This window comes from Myotis davidii, unplaced genomic scaffold (genome assembly GCF_000327345.1).
Source record: "Myotis davidii unplaced genomic scaffold, ASM32734v1 scaffold265, whole genome shotgun sequence".
NCBI lineage: Eukaryota > Metazoa > Chordata > Mammalia > Chiroptera > Vespertilionidae > Myotis > Myotis davidii.
This window is the reverse complement of record NW_006296627.1, coordinates 4,488,343-4,510,580: the sequence shown is the minus strand read 5'-3', so window position 1 is coordinate 4,510,580 and position 22,238 is coordinate 4,488,343. Positions and strand designations below refer to the sequence as shown.

Below are 22,238 nucleotides of genomic sequence, written 5' to 3'. Positions count from 1 at the left end.
AATGTGACAGACATTTGAGAAAGTTCTACACAGAGAAGCATAAACAAAGGTGTGCAAGGGGGAATGCTTAAGGAGTGTTAGGGGTAAAGTGAGTGTATGATGAGAATGTAGGCAATGAATAGGAGAGTAGGGGTTGGAAAGGCTGGGGTTAGATCATGAGTGGCCTAAAATGTAAGGTAATGGAATTCCTATTTCACTAGTAGGCAATACAGAGCCATTGATGTTATAAGCAGGGTGACAAGCCCAGGCCTGTGCTTTACAGAACTATATTTATAAAAGGTCTTGCAGTAGTTCTCAAGCTTCAATGTGTATTGAAATCACCTGCAGAGCTTTTAAAATGTGTGGGCCCCACAAAAAGCTGCAGAGTAATAGGAACTCTCCTAACTGCAGTTAAATGTGGAAAATGGTACAGTACATTGGAAATCTGGGAGTATGTGCTAAAGCTGAACACACACATTCCCAACAATTCCACTATTAAGTACATACCTAACAGAAATCTATACACCAAGAGACATATAAAAGTATGTTTATAGCAATATTGTTTGTAGTACTCCAAAACTGAGAGCAGCCCAAATGCCACCTACTGTAGAATGAATAAACAAACTGTGGATTATACATAAAATAGAATTCTGTACAACAACAAAAAAAACAAACAAACTGTAGCTAAACCCAACAACAAACCAGAAAAACAATGTTGAACAAAAGAAGCCAGACACCAAAGAGTGTACACTCTATGGTTCTGGCTCCCCGAAGTTCAAAATCTAGTTTATTGTGATAAAAATTAGACTGGTGGTTCCCCAGGAGGTGATTAATGACTGGGCGGGGGCCTGGGAGAAGCATCCAGGATGCTAGGAATGTTCTCTATTTTTACCTGGATGGACATTACAGGAGTATGTTTATTTTATAGAAATCCATTGAGCTATACATTTATTATTTTGCACATTTCTCTACATATGTTGTACTGCAATAAAATTTTTATTTCACTTAAAACATTTCAAAAAAGATTGCATAGGCCCCAACCCCCCAAATTCTGATTAGTCTGACTAAGTGGTCTGGGCATTAGTATAATTAAAAGCTCCCTAAGTGAGCTTGATATGCAACCAGGGTTGAAACCACCCTTGTAGAGCAAGGACTGGAGCAAAGAAAAAAGTTATTCAATGTTTCCCACATTTGAGTGATAATAAGAATCACCTGAAATGCTTGTTAAAAAATAAATTTCCAGGCCCCCCCCACTGCTGACTGATCCAGAGGACTGGAGATGGGATCAAGAAATCTGTCGTTTTGACAACCTCTCCGATGTGTTTAATTAGAGCTCTAAATTAGGGTCAGGTGCTGGCAGTGGGACTGACGACCAGGTTATGCCAAGCAAAATAAAACTGGAAAAGATTAAATTTTCAACACTACTTAAACTTGCTTTTATACACTTCCAGCTTAAAACCCACCAAAACAACCAAATTAGAGTATGGTTTGTTTAACTGACATCTTTAACCTAAGGTGGTTTTATTTTGGTTCACGGTGTGTAAACTTTAATTTAGTCATTTACTTTCTTTTCTAACAGAACCACAAGAGCAAGGGATTTCTGAAGCCTAAGAGATGCCATTTCCTTTTCTGGCAAATCTACTTTATAGAACAGATTTAATAACGTCTGTGGATGAAAAGGGGGCCACATACCAAACCCGATAAGCTCAGGGGAGGCCAGCATGGCTGGCCCTACAAACTTAGAGACTGAAAGTAGCCACATAGGATGGTCTGAACACACAAATTCCTAACTAAAAGCAGGTCGTAGCGAGTAGTCTTGTCCTAGGCCTGTGGCTTCCCTGACAAAGGTCAATCTTTACCTAAAGTGAGGCTGTCTATTGTCTTTTGCATCTAAGGCAACATACCCTTGGAATGTCAGAGTAATCTTTTCCAGACCCCTCAGAGCACACCCACCACACGAGAGGGCAAGACCACAGAACCCGTCATTGTTACCTTGTTCCCCCAAATACCACACCTCTATGAGCTGTAAATGTGAATTATTAACTATCCTGTACCCACCAATGTAAAATCTGACTTTTTATCCATTCCCAGAAATTTCCCCAAATTTGTTTTTTCCCACCCCCTTAATCTACCACCAGTGAATTTCATGCAACCCTCCTTATGCCTCCTCCGCTGATTCTAATGTATAAAACAAGCTGCAAAACTACAATTCTCTGGAACATTTTCTCAATCTGTTGAGATTTTGCTTCTCAGCAATTGGCCTAAATAAACTCATAAACATTCTCTAAAGGTTTTGATGTTTCTTACATCAACACATCTCATGGTAAAGTCTCATTCAGCCTAATTTTTAAAAACCCTTGGTTGTATTTTCAAAGAATTTCCAAATTCTGCTTATGTTCCTCAAAGTATGGAATATGCAGTAAAGCAAGTACTCTATTCCCCTCAGTAATAAGAATCAAGATTTTAAAATTTTAGTAAAAGATGGAATAACTTTGTACTAAATCTTAAAGATAGGTAAGATAAAACTTAAAGAACTTGTAAAGCAATGAGAGAAGACATAAAATCACAAACAACTGCAATACATTCCTATGCTTTAACTACAGACTAGGAAATTATACATCGATCTCAGAGACGAAATGACATAAAATATATTTGTGTTCAGTTAGTATCAGGGCTAGAGCACTTGACTAAGAGTCAGAAGGTGTGAACGTACCAACTAGCTGAGAGACCTCGGGCCTCATTTTTATTCAGTATCTACACAAAGGGTACGGGGTTGAAGTGCATCAGTAGTTTTCAAAACAGAATCCTAGAACTTTTCAGAGGCATTTGTAAGGCTCTACAAATGTTTAATTTTAATACTTTTCTTATTAAAAACACACTTTTAGCCCTAGCTGGTTTGGCTCAGTGGATAGAGTGTTGGCCTGAGGACTGAAGGGTCCCAGGTTTGATTCCGGTCAAGGGCATGTACTTTGGTTGCAGGCTCCTCCCAGGCCTTGGCCGTGGTCAGGTCTCACACAGGAGGCAACCAATTGATGTGTTTCTCTCACATTGATATTTCTCTCTGTCTTTCCCTCTCTCTCAAAAAAATCAATGGAAAAACATCCTCAGGTGAGGATTAAAAACAAACAAACAAACAAACAAAATCTCCACACCTTTCATTAAAATCTACAAGAAAATGCAGAGTAAATGTTACATAGTAAATTTTAATATATTGTGTTATCAACCTGTGTTCTCAGGTTAACTCATTATGGAGTTTCTCCTGCTCCACAAATAAGTACATTTCAATTGGTAAATGTGTCACTGATTAGGAAGCTTTTTATCTGCTCTGGTCTTTTTCTTTTCTTTTTAATACAGGAGTACAAGGTGGGGCAAAAGCTTACAGTTATGAATACACAAAACAGAGTTAATAAAGCTCTTATAATAATCATAACTTGAATGTCTTTTTCCATACCAACAACTGTAAAACTACTTTTGCACCATCCTGTTGGCATAAAGGCTAGACTACATTAAATCTTTAAATTCCACTGGGTGAGAGTACAGATGTTATCAAACTCTCCTGTTACTTGTTTCTATATGTAGTTATAAAACCAAACAAAGTAGATTTCTATAAAATGTTGATAATTATAAAATAGAAGTCTTTAAGTGTTAACACATTAACAAATAAAGTGGTAAAAATGTAGTTATTTGTACTGGAACTAGAAAAGCAATGGCATGAAAAATTTATGTAGTGGATATAAAAGACAAGGGCTTAAAATGTCATCAGATGTGTAAGCACTAGCAGTTAAAATTATGCAAGCATTTTCCAAAACACTACTGGATAATATTATACAAATTGATACAGACTATCAGTTTTATTAAGATGACCTTTACATTACAGACCTTTCCATATTGTAAAGGTATTAGTACTGATACCAGAATTTATTCTTTATACTAAAGTTTTCTGACAGAAAACTGACAGTTGTCAGAAAATCGATATATATAAAAGCCTAAGTGACTGGCCGACCAGCCAACCAGCCAGTAGCTATGACGCACACTGACCATCACGGAGCAGATGCTCAACATGGGAGCTGCTGAGCTGCAGTGACTTGGCAGCTGGATTCCAAGGTGCGTTACCCGAGAACTGCCCTCTTGCAATCTGGGACTCCTCGGGGGATGTTGGAGAGCTGGTTTCGGCCTGATCCCCGCAGGCCAGGCTGAGCAACCCCACTGGTGCACAAATCTGTGCACCAGGCCTCTAGTAGGTAAATAAAATAAGAAATTACTATTATTTCTACCTTAAAGTAGGGTTATTAACTTGGAAATCTTATTGGTATTTTAGATAAATTGCATAGATAAATTTAGGCTTACAATACAGACATATTTACAGCCTCAGATAAAATGTTAGTGATTGCCCTGGTTGGGTGGCTTAGTTGGTTGGAGCATCATTGTCCCATACACCAAGAGGCTGTGGGTTCAATCCTCAGCTAGGGCACGTACAGGAGGCAGCCGATTGATATTTCTCTCTCCCCCTCTCTTACTCTCTCTCCCACCTTTCACTTTCCCTCTCTCTCCCCTTCCCCTCTCTCTTTAAAATCAATTAAAAAACAAAAGCTTACCCTTGGGTGAGAATTTAAAAAAATTGTTAGTGATGAATCAAAACAGAATTTGGACTCAATGTGCAAAACAAAATTAATTTTTCTGTGCTGAAACTGTGGGTAAAAAGATGACTCCATATTAGTCTGATTGCAATGCCATAACAAAACACCATAGACTGAGTAGCTGAAACAACAGAAATTTATTTTCTCATAGTTCTGAAGACTGGAACTCCAAGATCAAGGAGCCAGCAGGGTCAGCATCTGGTAAAGAATCTCTCCTTGGTTGCAGAAGGCTGCCTTCTCACTATGTCTCTTCTTATAAGGACACTAATCCTATTGGATCAGAGCCCTACCCTTATGACTTTATTTAACCATAATTACAATCTTATAGGCCCTACCGCCAAATATAGTCACACTGGGGGCTGGAGCTTCAACATATGAATTCTGGGAGACACAATTCGATCTATATCATCATCTGAGGAATCTGAACCTTTTAAGAAACAACACCATCGACTAACTCATATATAATGTTATAAGATACGTTTATTTTTATTCAAATGAGTTAAAGTTTTTAAACTAGATGAGAAAATATTGATTTCTCCAAAGTGATTATTCATCAATTAGGGATGTGAACAATTGTCAGGCATGTTAGTAACTCAGCTTTGACACAAAAATTTACTATCACTCTTCTTTTAAATATTTGGATCATTATAACTAAAATCAAGTAACTATTTTAAGAGTTTTAAAAAATGTTAGTATTTACAGATACTTATCTGTGTGAATCACAATTTTCTTGACATACTTTTATCTTACAGCCAAATGCTGGAAAGCTTTCTCCCAACAAAAAGAACAGACAAGCCCAGCCGGCGTGGCTCAGTGGTTGAGCATTGACCTATGAACCAGGAGGTCACGGTTTGATTCCTAGTCAGGGCACATGCCCAGGTTGTGGGCTAGAACCCCAGTGTGGGGCATGTAGGAGCCAATCAATGATCCTCTACCATCACTGATGTTTCTATCTCTCTTTCCATCTCCTCTCCTCTCTGAAATCAGTAAAATATAGATTTTTAAAAAGAACAAGACAAGGATGTTTGCTTTTGCCACTTCTACTCAACATAGTACAGGAAGTTCTACCAGACTAATTAAGCAAGAAAAATAAAGAAAAAGCATCTAAATTGGAAAGGAAAGGTAAAAATATCTTTATGTAAAAACTAGAGGCCCGGTGTACAGATTCATGCACTAGCGGGGTCCCTCAGCCTGGCCTGCAGGGATCAGGCCGAAACTGGCTCTCCAACATCCCCCGAGGGGTTCCTGATTGCGAGAGGGTAGCTCTTGGGTGATGCACCCGGGAATCAGGCTCCTTTCTCTCTGGTTACAGGTGTGTCACCTGAGGACCCAGCTGCCAAGTCACTGAGCTCGGCAGCTTCTGCGTTGAGGGTCTGCCTCCTGGTGATCATTGCGTATCATAGCTACCAGCCGGTCAGTCAATTGGCTGGTCGCTTAGGCTTTTATATATATATAGATGATATGATCTTCTATGTAGAAAACCCTAAAGATTACACACACAATAACAATCGTTTTGTTATAGCTAATAAATGAATTCTGCAAAGATGCAAGATACAAAATCAATGTACGAAAATCAATTACATTTCTATAAACTAGCAATAAAAATGCGAAGAGGAAATTAAGGAAAACAGTTACACTTACATGGCATGAAAACAATAAAATACTTGGGAATAAATCTAACCAAGGAGGTACAAGACTTCCACACTGAAAACTGCTGAATGAAATTAAAGATGTCATAAATAAAATGGAAATGCCCTCACCGGTTTGGCTCAGTGGATAGAGCGTTGGCCTGTGGACTGAAGGATCCCAGGTTCAATTCTGGTCAAGGGCATGTACCTTGGTTGCAGGCCCATCCCCAGTGGTGGTGGTGGGGGGGGGTGGTATGCAGGAGGCAGCTGATTGATGTTTCTCTCTCATCTATGTTTCTAACTCTCTATCCCTCTCCCTTCTTCTCTGTAAAAAATCAATAAAATATATTTATTAAAAAAATGGAAAGACATCCTATGTGCATGAATAGGAAGATTTAACATTGCTAAGGCATCAATAATATCCAAAGCAATCTATAGATTCAACACAATCCCAACAAAATTATAACAGTTTTTCTCCCCAGAAATAGAACAGCCAATCCTCAAATTTATAAGGCATTGCAAGGAACCCCAAATAGCACCATCTTGAAAAAAAAATATTGGAGGGCTCAAATAACTTTGAAAGTTAATTCTGAAATTCTTTGAGACATCACGATAATAAGGAAAAAAGAGAATCTAGTTGAGGAATAAGCTCCTGACTCCTTGTTCTGAATTAACAGTGTAACTCAACCTTTCAAGTGATTATAAATGGACCAAGAAGTTCTAGCAATGGGAGCAAACTCAAATGCCTACAGTGGCCGGAAACATAAGCAGATGCAGCCAGGCAGCTGGGGGCGGTGGTAAATCTGAGGCCACACGCCCAGTCTGAAGGAGCAGCTGCACCTCTGCCCTCGCGAACTGTCTCCCTGTTGGAATGTGGGCATGGTATTGGATTTTCCATTCTGTAAGTGAAACCGAATTGAGATTTTTATGTTGTATGTTGGCATCTAATTTTTAAAAAACTATTTTTAACGCTGCAAACCAAAGAAAACATCTGCAGTTCAAGGCACGTGTAGTCAGCTGACTACTAGCTCGTGATATCTTTCATAGCTTAAAGGCTGGATCCAGAACACAAAAGAAGGAAAATAGTTACTATTAGTCAGATCCTCGCCAATGTTTAAAGTTAGCATACAGATAATGATCTAACCTTTCTAATCCTTGTTTGGAAGCACCAGTGGGGACTAAATATTTCAATTAGGTATTCTTTAAGATTGCTCTTAATGGGCCAGTTTTTAGTGGGGCACTTTGACCATGAAGTTCAAACATGCAAGTGCCTTGCACATAGTAGGTGGCAAATAACTGGTAACTATTATTATTTTAAATCAAGGCTCCTATACAATTTGAAAAGTTAGTATAAAGCAGATTTTCAAAACCAACCCCACCCTCTAAAAAAAGAGATGATAATATAATGCATTCAATAATTTATCCTCTGTATAGTAGTTGGAAAATGGTGAGCCTACATATTAAATGACAAAATAAATCATTTATATATCTTAGATGCTAGGAATATAGGTATTGGCATAACAAACAAGGTTCTTGCCCTCCTAACATTTACAGTTTAATAAGGGAAATAAACATTAAGTAAGAGTCATCCAAAAGTATTTAGTTAGAAAATATAATAAATGATATGACTAAATATTACAGTATGATGTGAAAAGAATAATGAGAGGATCTAATTCAGAAGAGAAAGGAGTCACAGAGAAGGCTCCTTTAAGGAGCTGACCTTTAAATTAAGACCTAAAGGGATAAAGAGAGGTTAGCAACCTAAGGATATTATGTATGCAGCATGAGGAGGGTTGGGTAGAAGAGGAGATGGTGACAAAAGCATTCCAGGAATGCTTGTGTGACAGGCCCAAATAATCGACATAGAAAAAATGGGAAATTAAATAGAGGGAGAGAGTAAAGTTATTGGAGGTAGTGAGGCGAAAGCTTCGAGGGGACATTAAACGTCAATGTTCTTCTTGGAGAAAAGATTCTGAAGAAGGAAGTAAAAATTAAAAAAAGAAAAACAGGAACTGAGGAGAAATAAGTGAAATGGGAGATAGGAAACAGAATTTGAGGTTGAAGAAATTGTTTATTGGCCACATCCGGTTTCTGAGGAAACTGAGGGAAGCAAAGTGCTGGTGGGAGCAGGTGAAGATGACTGGCCAGAGGAAACCATAGATGTGAAGAGATTACATGGAAGGATTTTCATTTGTTTATTTTAAAAATTACAAAAGTAACAAATGGTCTTTAATATTTCAAACCAGGCAGCCACCCATTCCTGAAGTAAACGCTGTTAATCCTCACAGAATGGTTTTTAGTGGTGAGGAGGAGGATTAGTGACAAGTAAAGTCAAGTGGAAATTTGAGGCAATTACACAGAGAAATCAGACCAAAAGCTTTAAGTCAGCCTAACTTTCTGCATTTTTCCTTGAGTTCACTTCACCCACTATAACATTAGATATTTTAGGAAAAAGTAACATTTATTTTTATCATATGCAATTTCCTGATTCCTAGAATGTGAGCGCCTTTGAAAAAGACAGGAAAGTTTTTTTCAAATCTCAGATTATTAGACACAACTCCATGAGAGCAAGAATTTGTCTCTTCACCTCACTGCTTCATCACTAGCAACTGATACATAAATTTTGTTGAATGAATGAATATACCAATACTATGAAGACAAAACCACAGTGAATTCAGAATAAAACAAAAAGTGAAAGGAGAAAAAAAGGAAAGGAAAAGAGAAAGGGAGGGATGAAAGTGGCAATACTTTAGATTCTGTCACTCATTCTGGACTCTTCTCTCCCACACCTCACATCCAGTCAGTCAGCAAGTCCTGTTAAACCAGCTCCTTAAATAGCTCTGCATCTCCATGCCACTTATTGTTCTACTGTAATTGGCTCCTAACTGGTTTTTGTCCTCAGTCTTACTACTTACTTTCCATACTTTGCCAGTGTCATATGTGAGAATACTGCACAAATTCATAAGATTCTAATTTCCTTCTTACGTGTTAAGCACTAGCCAAAATGAATCTGTGTTTCCCAAAGGAACCGTGTTGTTTTATGTCATAATACTTTCAAAAATCTTGTTTTTTCTTTTTAGAATGTATTTTTTATTTGCTTAATAGCTTTTACTACTTCAAAATCCAAATGCCTTCGCTCCTTTATAGCCTTCCCCAGCTTCTGCAGGAAAAACTACTTCCTCCCTTGTACTGTCACTGAATCCTACACATGGCTCTAATAATCACTTACACTCTATGGAAACTATTTCTAGACTAATCTGTTTCTTCTTCTGGAATGTGAGCTCCTTGAGGGCAAGTATTGCCATTCACTCATTCATATTTCAAGCATCTCGTACACTATCTGATGAAGAACACATTTAAAAAGTAGGGGAGGCTGGGGGAAGATCAGTGGGGGAAAAAAAGGAGACATATGTACTACTATTTGTAATACTTTAAACAATATAATAATTTTTTAAAAAAGGAATATTCTCTTTTAGTCAGTTTTCTGGCTTCTTCCGCACTGGCTTTTTTCACTTATTAGGCGTGGGACCTAGAACAAGTTACTGAACTTCTAAATCTCAGTTTCATTTTCTATACAACAACTATATTAAAATACCTACCTATCACATAGGATTGCTGTGAAGAAAAATGAGATAATCTATATAGGGAGCACTTAATAAATGTTAATTGCTATTATTACCATTATTTCACTTCTGATATTGTCTTTTTTAATGTTTAGAAATTCAATTTGTACCTTTTTAATATCTTTCACTTATCACCTAATCAGATTCATGTTTTCCTTTACATATTTGATCATATTTATATGATTTAAAATAACTGTTCAAAGGTTCTTGTTAGCTAATTCTATCATCTGTCATTTCTGGGTCTGTGTTTCTATTGATTGATTTTTTTTCTCCTGGTTATGGGTCATATTTCCTGCCCCTTTTAAGGCCTGGTAATTTTTAATTGTATGCCAGACTTTGTGAATTTTATGTTGAGTGCTGGATTTTACCGAATTCCTTCAAGGAGTATTAATTTTGTTTAGGTATATAGTTAAGTGATATGCCTATAAGTTGAATCTTTTTGTTTGTAAGCTGCTGAGGATTCTAGCCAATGCCAATGTTCTATGTATTTTGAGGTTTTTCAACTCTGGCTGGCAGAAGTGTGAACTACCCCTTGTCCTGTGTATACTTCAGGAACTGTTTTCTGGTGGTTCTTTTTCCAACCCACACATGTGCAGAACTTATAGCCAAAGACTCAAATATCTGCTTGAAACTCTCCAGAACTTACTGAGCTACTTACTCCCTCCTCTCTGGTACTCTGTCCTGCAAATTCTGGCCACCTCGGTTTCTCTAAACCCCAATCTCTGTCTCCTTAACTCAACTTCTCAGCATGATGATCTTCCTGGCTCTTTGATGATCTTCCTTCCTGTACCGTCACTTGGCAACTGCCTCTCAGGGACCACAGTCGTTTCATACATTGGACACTGTCTGATTTCTAGTTGTTTATGGCAGGAGGACAACTCCCTTAGTAGGTACTTCTTCATGAGCTGAAGAGGAGGTACCTATCATCATTTTATTAAATGAAATATATGTATTCATTGGTAAAAACACAAAGTTCAAAATAAAATTCTAAGAAACTATGAAAATAAATATGGACAAAAACTTTTGAACCAATATTCCTAAACAGAAGTGGAAATTTACTTCAAGGGAATTTCAATATTTGCCAGACTTGAAAAATTTAGATTAATCTTTCTACATTGAAAGAAATACCAAAGCAAGAGGTTGAATCTTAAAGTTGTTTGAATAGACTTTTTTTAAAAAATCTTCACCTGAGGATATTTTTTTCCCATTGATTTTTTTAAAAAAAGAGCGGAAGGGACGGAGAGAGACAGAGAGAGAGAAACTTCAATGTGAGAGACACATTAATTGGTTGCCTCCCACACGCACCCAACCAGGGGATGGGATAGAGCCTGAAACAGAGGTACATGCCCTTGACCGGAATTAAACCTCAACCCTTCTGTCCTCGGGTTGACACTCTAACCATTGAGCAACCCAGCCAGGGCTGAATAGACATTTTTGCTTCCAAGAGTCTAAAGTTGCCTAATAGCAAGAGATTTGCTATAGTCTTCATGAGGTTAGTTGAAATTCAGACATAGGAAAATTAGCATTACTCACTACTCAGATATGCAGAAATGACATTGCATCCTTGTACTTGCTAAACACTTGGATAAACTGTTTCAGAAGGGATCAGGTCCTTATTTTTTACAAAGTGACTTCAGTTTTAGATATATTTTGCTGGAACTCTGCTCTTCTATGCTACCTCCCAGAAGAGTTATTTCCTCTTGATAATGCTATAATACGTACATGATGTTCTAAGGAAGTTGTCTGCAGGAGAATAATATAGTAGAGGCTCCAATGAATAGGAGTCTGGTACTTGGGATTCTACTTGAAAAAATGGGGCTTAATACTTACTTCTGGAACCCTGCCTCTGAATGTTTTTGCTCATTTTGGATTAAAATTGGGGACTGACACATTCTGGAACTGAAAAATATTCTCAAGTTTCCTGGAAGAAACTGAGAATACATTAAAGCTATTTAACCAAAGATTTTAGTATCACCTAGACACAAATATTGCATTTGGTCTTTAAGAAATCAGAAACTGTCTGATTAAGAAGCATAGAAAGAAATATCCAGCATAAAATCTAGGTCATGTTTATGGCACAGGAGAAACAGGGAGAACTTGGAGGTGCTCCCTCTCAACAGCTGGATGAATCAATGGCAGCTGCTATAAGAAAGATAAAGAAACCCACATCTGCTTAGAGTCCACATGCTATATGAATCCCTTGTGATAGTAAATAAATTCTTGAAGAGGCCCCACTTCTAAAGCAGGAAGAGAATTGAGGACATTTAAAGACTGTTTTCCATAGTTACCTCCATGTACTATTTCACAGAAACCAGCTGTCTATATGCACCATTGTTCAATATAGAGAGTATTCAATATATATTTGCTAACTGATTAAGGGACTGGGAAGGATTGGGAAAGACAGGTTCTGTTGAAACAGTACTAGCTCCACCTATCCATTCACAGCTCCCAGTTTTGTTTATTTTGAGACCAACTGCTTAATTTTTCTGAGGTAGTTCACTTAAAATTGGGTCACATTGATTTTTGCCCACTAGTACATATATTCTGTAAAGGAGATGATGCTATTCTCAGCACACTAAGGTTGTTTGCACAAGAATGTAAATGAGATAGATTGTCTCTAGAGAGTACATGTCACAGAAGCTGCATGTGATTGGAGTAGCAGAAATAGTAGAAATAGCACATTAGCAAATTAGTAAATCTGAGTTCTGTTTCTAACTTTGCTACCAATCCACTGTGCAATTATACAAGTTACATAATTTCATTGTTTATAAAATGGGCACAAGAATACCTATTTTACTTATTTCTTAGGATAGTAGAAATGGTCTAATAAGACATAAGTAGAAGGAGTTTTAGAAAAAAAAATTCAGTAGCTAAATATAAAGTAGCAGTAGCATCCATTAGAGCAGGATGGGGGATCTTATATACTCAATGGAAGCAGGGAGTGTTCACTCTAACCCCAGTGCCAGGCACATGGTAAGTCTACCAGAAATAATTCATTGAATGAATGAGGAAATAGTTTAGGCCTTCCTCTACTTTAAGTTACAATCACTAAAGAAACTATGTTAAAAGTATTCAATAGTAATCTGAAATAACACACAATATGAAGGTGGGATACAAACAGGCCCTTAACCAGTTAACTGCCACAATATTTTGAATTTAATTTAAAAAGGCCCGCCGCTTTTGTCTATAGATGCTTATAGTGTACAAATGGTTAAAAACAGATGTGAACCAAGGTTTTGATGTAGAGATTGTAAATCAGAAAATTTTGGAGCAATTTAATGTTTCAATGTTCTGAATGTGAGAATCTAATTCCATTTTCAAAAAGAAGCTGTCAGTGTCAGTGGGTACCTTTGCCTTTCATCTCACCAAGATCTTTAAAATCTCAAAGGCATTTTCAATCAGTGTTTTCCTTAATATTTTCTATAGAATATAATCAGAATATGCCAAACCAACAGTATGCAAATACAAAAATGACTTGCACTTTCCCATGTACATAGCTCTTCTCTCCAGGATTTGTAAGATGAAATGAAAAATTTACTTTAGTCAACTTTATTCTATTTCCCAAAATCTGTATTTCTAGAAGCTGACCTATATTTCCTGTTGCTTACTGAAGTTTTTTTAACTGTGTTTCAAAGAAATATAAACTTTTAAAAAAACTTACATCACATTAGACAAAATGTGAAAGCAACCCAAATATCCATCAATGGATGAATAAACAAATAATATGAATACACATACAATGGAGTATTACTTAACCCTAAAAAGGAAGGAAATTCTGACACTTGCCACTACATGCATGAACTCTGAGGATGTTATATTAAATGAAATAAGTCATTCACAAGAGGATAAATATAATATGATTCCATTAGTATGCGATACCTCATGTAGTCCAATTCAGAGAGATAGAAAGTAGAATAGTAGCTGCCAGGGGCTGCAGGAAGGGGAAAATGGAGAGTTAGTGCTTAATGGGTAGAGAGGTTCAGTTTGGGAAGATGAAAAGGTGTGGAGATGGATGGTTGGGATGGTGTCAGAACTATATGAGTGCACTTAATGCTTCAGAACTATACACTTACCCGGAACCGTTTTCCCACTTATCTTACATGCCAAACCAAATCACCAAGTCCTGTGGATTCTATCTCTGAAAGTACACCTACCATCTCTATGGCTGCTGCCTTGGCTCTTGTGTTCTTGCACCTCACCTACTACAAGTCTGCCAACTATGCTCCTGGCTTCTAGTCTCACCCTCTAAGCCATTTTCATACTGTCTCTAGAGTGTCCTTTCTAGAACTCATATCATAACATCACTCTTCCATAATCCTTCATATAGTGCCTACATGAAATACAACTTTTTTTTTTTATGGCAAAAAATGTCTTTCAGCCAAAACCGGTTTGGCTCAGCGGATAGAGCGTCGGCCTGCGGACTGAAAGTTCCCAGGTTTGATTCCGGTCAAGGGCATGTACCTGGGTTGCGGGCACATCCCCAGTAGATGTGCAGGAGGCAGCTGGTCGATGTTTCTCTCTCATCGATGTTTCTGACTCTCTATCTCTCTCCCTTCCTCTCTGTAAAAAATCAATAAAATATATTTTTAAAAAAATGTCTTTCAGTACCTGAGTCTGTCTTTTATTCCATTTACGCTTCTACACCACAGCACATGCTCTGCCTACTAGTAGAATGCCTTTCTCTCTTTGATCCATGTGTACAACTTCTACTCACTCTTCCTTCAAACAGCCATTTCTGCGGAGACCTTCTCTGATCTTCTCTCTCCATCCTCTGACAATAGCATCCCCTCCCTCCCCCTACCCAGGAGTTTCTTGCAGTCACATCTTTCCTTGAATTTACAGCATGGCATTGTCTTGATGTTAATCCCGAGGATATTTTTCCACTGATTTTTAGAGAAAGTGGAAGGGCAGGAAGAGACACAGAAAGAACCATCAATGTGAGAGAGACACACTGGTTGGTTGCCTCCCACACACACCCGACCAGGGTCTCGATTGAGCCTGAAACCGTGGTACATGCCCTTGGCTGGAATCGAACACAGGACCTTTCAGTCCTTGGGCCGACGTTCTATGCACTAAGCCAAACTGGTTAGGGCTACTGCATGGTATTTTAATATTTGTCAAAAGCAAAGGCTCTGGAGCCAGATGGACTGGGTATGAATCCATCCCCAGCATTTACTGTTTAACCTTGCCAAGTTACTTAACCCCTCTGATCCTCAGTTTTATTAGTCATAAAATGGAGTTTACCACAGAGAGATGTTATAAAGAGTAAGTGAATTACTGCATGTAAAGTGCACAGAGCTTCACTTGGCTCCTAATACACTCATCAGTGATGGTGATGTGATGGTGGTAGTAACGGGGGTGTATTTCTGACACAAGGGGAACAGCTCCTCAAAAGTAAGGTGGGCCTATAACCTTGAATAGCATGAGTTCAAACAGTATTTTTTTAAAACATATTTTTATTGATTTTAGAAGAAGGGAGAGGGAGAGAGAGATAGAAACATCAATGATGAGAGAGAATCATTGACTGGCTGCCTCCCGTACGCCCCCTACTGGCGATTAAGCCTGCAACCTGGGCATATGCCCCTGATCCAATTCAAACCCGGGACCCTTTAGTCGGCAGACTGACGCTCTATCCACTGAGGCAAACTGGCTAGTACCCACACAGTATTTATAGGAACAAAAAAGAGATAAAAGTTTGGTAGGAAGAAAAGGGAAGAAAGAATTTGGGAAGACTTACCGCCATTTTTGCCCACAGTTCGGAAGCATCTCCAGAAGGCCCGTAGGAATGATGCCCTGTTGTGAGGGGTGGCTTGGACGAAGCTGAATTCCCGAAAGAGAATGTGAGTTCCCTGACATACACTGTTAAAGCTGCAAAGAGAACAATCAAGAAATCATCGTTAGGGACAGGAACCAAGATGGCGGCATAGGTTAACGCCAGAGATTGCTGCCTCGAACAACCAATTCAAATTACACCTAAAAGACAGAACAGACATCATCCAGAACCACAGGAAGGCTGGCTGAGTGGAAATTCTACAACTAGGAGGAAAGAGAATATCATACCCAGACTCAGAGGAGGCTAAGTGCTGAAGTGAAACACTCAGGTGCAGAGTGCATGCGGAGCGGGCTGGCGGAGGAGGGCACGGTTGTTGTTTTTAATGGGGAGGGAGCTTCAGACTCTGAGCTCCAGAGCCGGGCAAGTCTCTAGGGACCCAGACTCAAACGGGAGAAGCAGGACTGTCCGGCTTCAGCGGGACTCGAAGGCAGCTTTCTCTCCGAGGTTTGCAGCAGTTGCTGGGACTCTGTGAGGCAGAGCCCCTAGGGACAGAACTGAGAGCAGCCATAACTGCTCCCTCCACCCGCCCTGTAGATCCCCTGGGACCCGCCCCGCCCAAGCCCTGCGTAGAGCCATTTGCCGGATAGCCTCAGGCAAATGCTAGATTAGCACCACCCTAGAGATCCAGCACAGAAGCTCTTCCACTGCAGACACAGCTGACTCTCATAGCCAGTTAGCCTGGAGGTTAAATCACCCCCGACAACAATCAAGGCTTAACTACAACAAGACTGCGCACAAAGACCACTAGGGGGTGCACCAAGAAAGCATAAAAATGCGGAGACAAAGAAACATGACAGAAATGGAGGATACAGAGCTCCAAACCACACTTTTAAGGTCTTTCAATAAGTTTCTAGAAACTGCCGATAAACTTAATGAGATCTACAAGAAATCTAATGAGACCCTCGATGTTGTGATAAAGAAACAACTAGAAATTAAGCATACACTGACTGAAATAAAGAATATTATACAGACACCCAACAGCAGACCAGAGGAGCGCAAGAATCAAGTCAAAGATTCAAAATGTGAAGAAGCAAAAAACACCCAACTGGAAAAGCAAAATGAAAAAAGAATCCGAAAATACGAAGATAGTGTAAGGAGCCTCTGGGACAGCTTCAAGCGTACCAACATCAGAATTATAGGGGTGCCAGAAGATGAGAGAGAGCAAGATATTGAAAACCTATTTGAAGAAATAATGACAGAAAACTTCCCCCACCTGGTGAAAGAAATAGACTTACAGGTCCAGGAAGCGCAGAGAACCCCCAACAAAAGGAATCCAAAGAGGACCACACCAAGACACATCATAATTAAAATGCCAAGAGCAAAAGACAAAGAGAGAATCTTAAGAACAGCAAGAGAAAGAAACTCAGTTACCTACAAAGGAATACCCATACGACTGTCAGCTGATTTCTCAACAGAAACTTTGCAGGCCAGAAGGGAATGGCTAGAAATATTCAAAGTGATGAATACCAAGAACCTACAACCACGATTACTTTATCCAGCAAAGCTATCATTCAGAACTGAAGGTCAGATAAAGAGCTTCACAGATAAGGAAAAGCTAAAGGAGTTCATCACCACCAAACCAGTATTATATGAAATGCTGAAAGGTATCCTTTAAGAAGAGGAAGAAGAAGAAGAGGTAAAGATACAACTTATGAACAACAAACATGCATCTATCAACAAGTGAATCTAAGAATCAAGTGAATAAATAATCTGGTGATCATAATAGAATCAGGGACATAGAAAGGGAATGGACTGACAATTCTTGGGGGGGAAAGGGGTGTGGGAGATGCGGGAAGAGACTGGACAAAAATCGTGCATCTATGGATGAGGACAGTGGGTGGGGAGTGAGGGCAGAGGGTGGGGCGGGAACTGGGAGGAGGGGAGTTATGAGGGGGGGAAAGAGGAACAAATGTAATAATCTGAACAATAAAGATTTAATTAAAAAAAAAAAGAAATCATCGTTAGATGGACAGTTATGGAAGGTTGAAATCAGAAGGAAAAAGCAAGACCAGACAGAAGCACTGCCAAAAAGGGGAAAAGGATTTTTTTCTCCAACAAGACTCTGAACTATAAATTAGACCAAGTCCTTCTAGAAGGAAGTCGCTTCACATAACCATATCCCTCTGAAAACTGTTTCAGTCCAGTTCCTCTGAGTACTTCCCCCCTTCCCACATACACTCCCTGAGGAAATTTTAGCAGTCACTGGAGCATCTCACATAGAGAAAAACCTTTCAGTCTTTAATTGGCTGACATTGGCACTCATACCTTTTGGAGAATACGCCTCTCCCTACCTTTTTTGGAATTATGTTTCCTTAAAGATATTCTTTCTGTATTCTCTGACCTCTATCAGCTGCCATATGAACAACATAGCTTATGGGACATAACCAGCTTGTCTGTTCCAGCTTAGGGGTGGTGTCACATATTTCTCTGACAATAACCTCAGAGGAAAATCCATGTGCCAAAGGATATAAAAGGTTCCAAGCAGAACACTAAAAGCAAATAAGAAGAACAAGGGTAGAAAGTGGCCCCTAAATTAAAGTATGAAGCAAAACCCCAGAGCCCAAGTGAGTCATTGTTTAAGCTGGGCTGGGGAAGGGGAAAAAATATACTCCGTTGCCTTTGGGTTCTTTTGCCAAAGAAGTAAAGGCTGTAGAGCCTGGCGTAACCTAAAGATTGAAATTCCACCCAAGAATAGGCAATTATCCAGTAATCAACACTACCTAAGGCAGACTTCGGGTTCCAGAAAACTCCTAAATTCCCTGACAAGTAAAGCATGAGTGGGAAATGTGTTTGTTAATGTTACAGAGAAGCAGACATTAAAATGAAGATGGCAAGTAATAGAGGGACAATGGTAATTCCAAATGCCACTTTTCATTTGTTGACTAATGAGAGAAAAAAATTCTGAACCTCTGAATTGAACAGGAAAAAATTTCAGGAGCCATCTGTTCCATTTTTCCTTTCCCTGACCAAGTTCAGAGGGAAGTGTCTAACCTGTCTGTAACATATAGTATGTTATAGGATAAAATTAACCTCTTCCTGTGACTATTAACAGTGCTATATAAAAAAGCTAATTACACACTCTTCTTCCCTCTTAGAAAAGTAGCATAGAAATCTAATTCTAAGACACTGTGAGAAAGTATGAGGAAAATACCTGGCAAAGAATTAGGTTAGATGAGAGATGTTTGAAAAGCAATGAAAGTGTTAAACTAAGCATACAGTTTGTGGCAGTGCTATTTATTGTCTTGAGCAAAGGAAAATGAAAAAGAAAGCAAATGAGCTGTTACAGATAAATGGAGTAGGCCACATTTCTAGCAAATGAAGTCTAAAATGAGAACATTCTAGACTAAATTTATGAAGCTATCCAGCAAAGACTTAGTCCCAAAGTGTGCTTCATATCCCACAAGGGTAAAATGCTGGTGTCTAGATCATGATCTTGGTTGTAGAGGAACTAGTTATAGTGAAGTTATATCCTTAATGTAACTTTCAAGAATATATTTTTAAAAAAACTAGAGAGTAATATATGCATTAAAGAATCTGGCTGAGCCTCATTATACAGATAAGTACAAATTTATAAAAAATTATAACATAGGAATTTTATGAAACAAATTCATAGGGCAAGGGCTTATAATATTGAATATGAAAAGATTTACAATTTTATTTACACTACTGCCTTTAGGTAATCCATACTGATAAAATTCACATTTAACTAACAATAAAAATAATTAGAAACATTTGAATAGGGTGGCAACTGGCCAGTATGGGGATCATAATCACTTTACTTAAAGAATAGATGATCAATATGATCAGTGAAAATTCTTTTAGATAAGATGGCTCTAAGGAAAGAGCAGAAAATGCAATATTGCTCAAAACTTTTCTGGTTCTCTTCAATTTGAAGTATCTTTTTTCTGTCTCCATCTGCTAAAACTCTAATCTTTCCAGACCATCTGCCATATTTTACATGATTCCATCCCCATGCTCAATTCCCAGCATATCTCACTTTTAACTCTCTAATGGAACTCACAATTTGCTGCCTTGTTTTAAAGTTATTAGGCTTATTTCTCCTACTAGATTATAAGTTCTATGGAGTAAGCAATTAGGTTGTATTTAATAAGTATCTTGTGGGGAAATATTTTGAGGCTGTGGAAATATACAGTCAACTCTTCAAACTTTCATTTACTAGTTTCACTAGCTATTGATTCAGTATCTAATAACTCTTGCTAGAAGCAATAACAATTATGATGGGTTTGCCAAATAGCTATTTCCCCCTAGTTATATCATTTCATCTACATTTATAATTTGACTTTCTATGGTAAAGAAGAGCTTACCTTTCTCATCCATTCATTATTTATTTATTTACATTAGTCTGGATTCATGGATTCTTACTTTATTCAATAGGCTATAATCCTTTATTATCATTATTTATTTTGTTGCTCAAATTGTCTCATATTTGGCTGTGGGAGCTCCTTCAAGCTGACTTCTGTCCTTTTGACTTATCTACACAATTCTTTGGGTACTTGCTTTCTTTTTGGTAGAATAAGATGTTCCAGGCCCATCTTGTTCTTTCTCTAAACCATCTTGGAACCAGTCATTTATCCAAGAAGCCAAGTTGCTTTTAGTAAGAAACAGTGTTTAAAAACCAAGATCTAGGTAGGTGCTGGGTGTGCTTTTTGCTCCAAATGTGTCATTGCGTCTAGGCTCTCTCAGAAGACAGTTAAGAAGCAGGTGAAGGTCTATACACACACGTTCTACACAAATGTGCACATGTGCACAAACACACACATACTTATTTTCATTTCTATATGTCGAGCTATTTACATATATTAAAACCCATGAGTTCACACTGATTCAATTCCAATATATTGCTACAAGGTACCCTCTATTCTTTCCCTTTTATATATGAAACTTCCTCTTCTCACAGAGAAATCCAGCTCCCATTATTCATAATATATATTTACTTATTTGCTCAATCCTAAAATGTACAGCAGTTGCTAATCCATGCCTCTGTGTAAAAGCAACCTCTTAAGTATAGTTCAACACTTGTTTAGAGCTCTTTTTGTTTTTAGCCCAAAGGAGGCCAAATAGTCCAAATACTGTGTTCAAAAGGTACTTAGTTTCACCCTGGCCGGTGTCTCGGTGGTTCGTGTTGGCCTGCTCACTGAGAGGTCGCAGGTTTGATTCCTGGCTGGCTCTGAAGGAGACGCATGCAGGAGGCAACCAATCTATATGTCTCTTATATTGATGTTTTCCTCTCTCTCTCTGCCCCTTCCTCCCTCCCTTCCACTCTCTAAAAAGCAATGGAAAAAATATCCTTGGATGAGGATTAAACAAACAAACAAAAAATTACTTAATCTTCCCCAATTCCCTTCAGTATGTTTAATTTATTCATTTGAAATATAATTTGCTTCATTTGTTTGTCTGTATTCCATTTTAGGGCCCCTCATCCTTGTTAATTATATACATAGCTATCTTGCCTATGTGAAATATTAACATAGTTCCAAAAGTAAGTGTCACCTTCCCTCCACACTTTAACTTGTTCACTCCATTTTCTTTCTTAAAATATATTTTATTGATTTTTTACAGAGAGGAAGGGAGAGAGATAGAGAGTTAGAAACATCAATGAGAGAGAAACATTGGTCAGCTGCCTCCTGCACACTCCCTACTGGGGATGTACCCGCAACCCAGGTGCATGCCCTTGACCAGAATCGAACCTGCGACCCTTCAGTCCGCAGGCCGACGCTCTATCCACTGAGCCAAATCGGTTTCGGCTGTTCATTCCATTTTTAATAATGCCCTGTAAGTAATGAATCTCACTGGTTTCTGGTTCATTCTTCCCGTGTGTATCTTTTTCTCACATGAGCGGAGGCATGTACATATTTTTATTTCTTCTTCTTCCTTATACAAAAGGTAGAATAAAGATATTCTTTTGTCCAATTCATTAGGATCTATTTCTTTTTAACCTTTCATGAGTAAGAAGTTCAGGAAATATCTGGATCCAGAGATATCAAAATTAAATTTTCTTTGCAAAATATATGTATATTTAAAGGTATGAATTAATTTATTAAAATGAAATGGTCAGAGTATAAATGTCTCCTAAATTGATTTTAGCAAAATAAAATAATGAATAAAATTCCATAGTTCTCCCACTTTACTAGCTTAGTATTTAATTAAGTCTAGAGTAACATGTTAAGAAAATGCAGCAGGAACTGTGTTAAAAAATTTAGTTAACATTTGTACACATGTTAAGCTAGTGTGGACTCTTCTTTAAAATATATTTTTATTGATTTCAGAGAAGGGAAAGGGAGAGATAGAAACATCAATGATGAGAAAAAATCATTGATTGGCTGCCTCCTGCACTGGGGATTGACCCCACAACCCAGGCATGTGCCCTGACCAGGAATTGAACTGTGACCTCCTGGTTCATAGGTCAAGGCTCAACCACTGAGCCACGCCAGTCAGGTGCTAGTGTGAACTCTTGATACAATTTCATTTTCTCTTTGGGTTGTCTTCTGCTGTTTTGTATTTTTATAGATTTCTTTTC

General features: G+C 38.3%; 1 protein-coding gene across 5 annotated transcripts in view; it reads right to left on the bottom strand.

Annotated features, from left to right (window-relative positions):
- The window catches only part of LOC102753164 (chromosome unknown open reading frame, human C11orf49), a 144,999-nt gene that overhangs the window by 66,501 nt on the left and 56,260 nt on the right, over positions 1 to 22,238 (bottom strand). For all 5 annotated transcript variants that reach the window (XM_006772280.2, XM_006772278.2, XM_006772279.1 and 2 more), the window contains one exon: positions 15,605 to 15,735. In XM_006772280.2, coding sequence (XP_006772343.1) covers positions 15,605 to 15,735 — 131 coding nt within the window. The remainder of the gene's footprint in view (positions 1 to 15,604; positions 15,736 to 22,238) is intronic.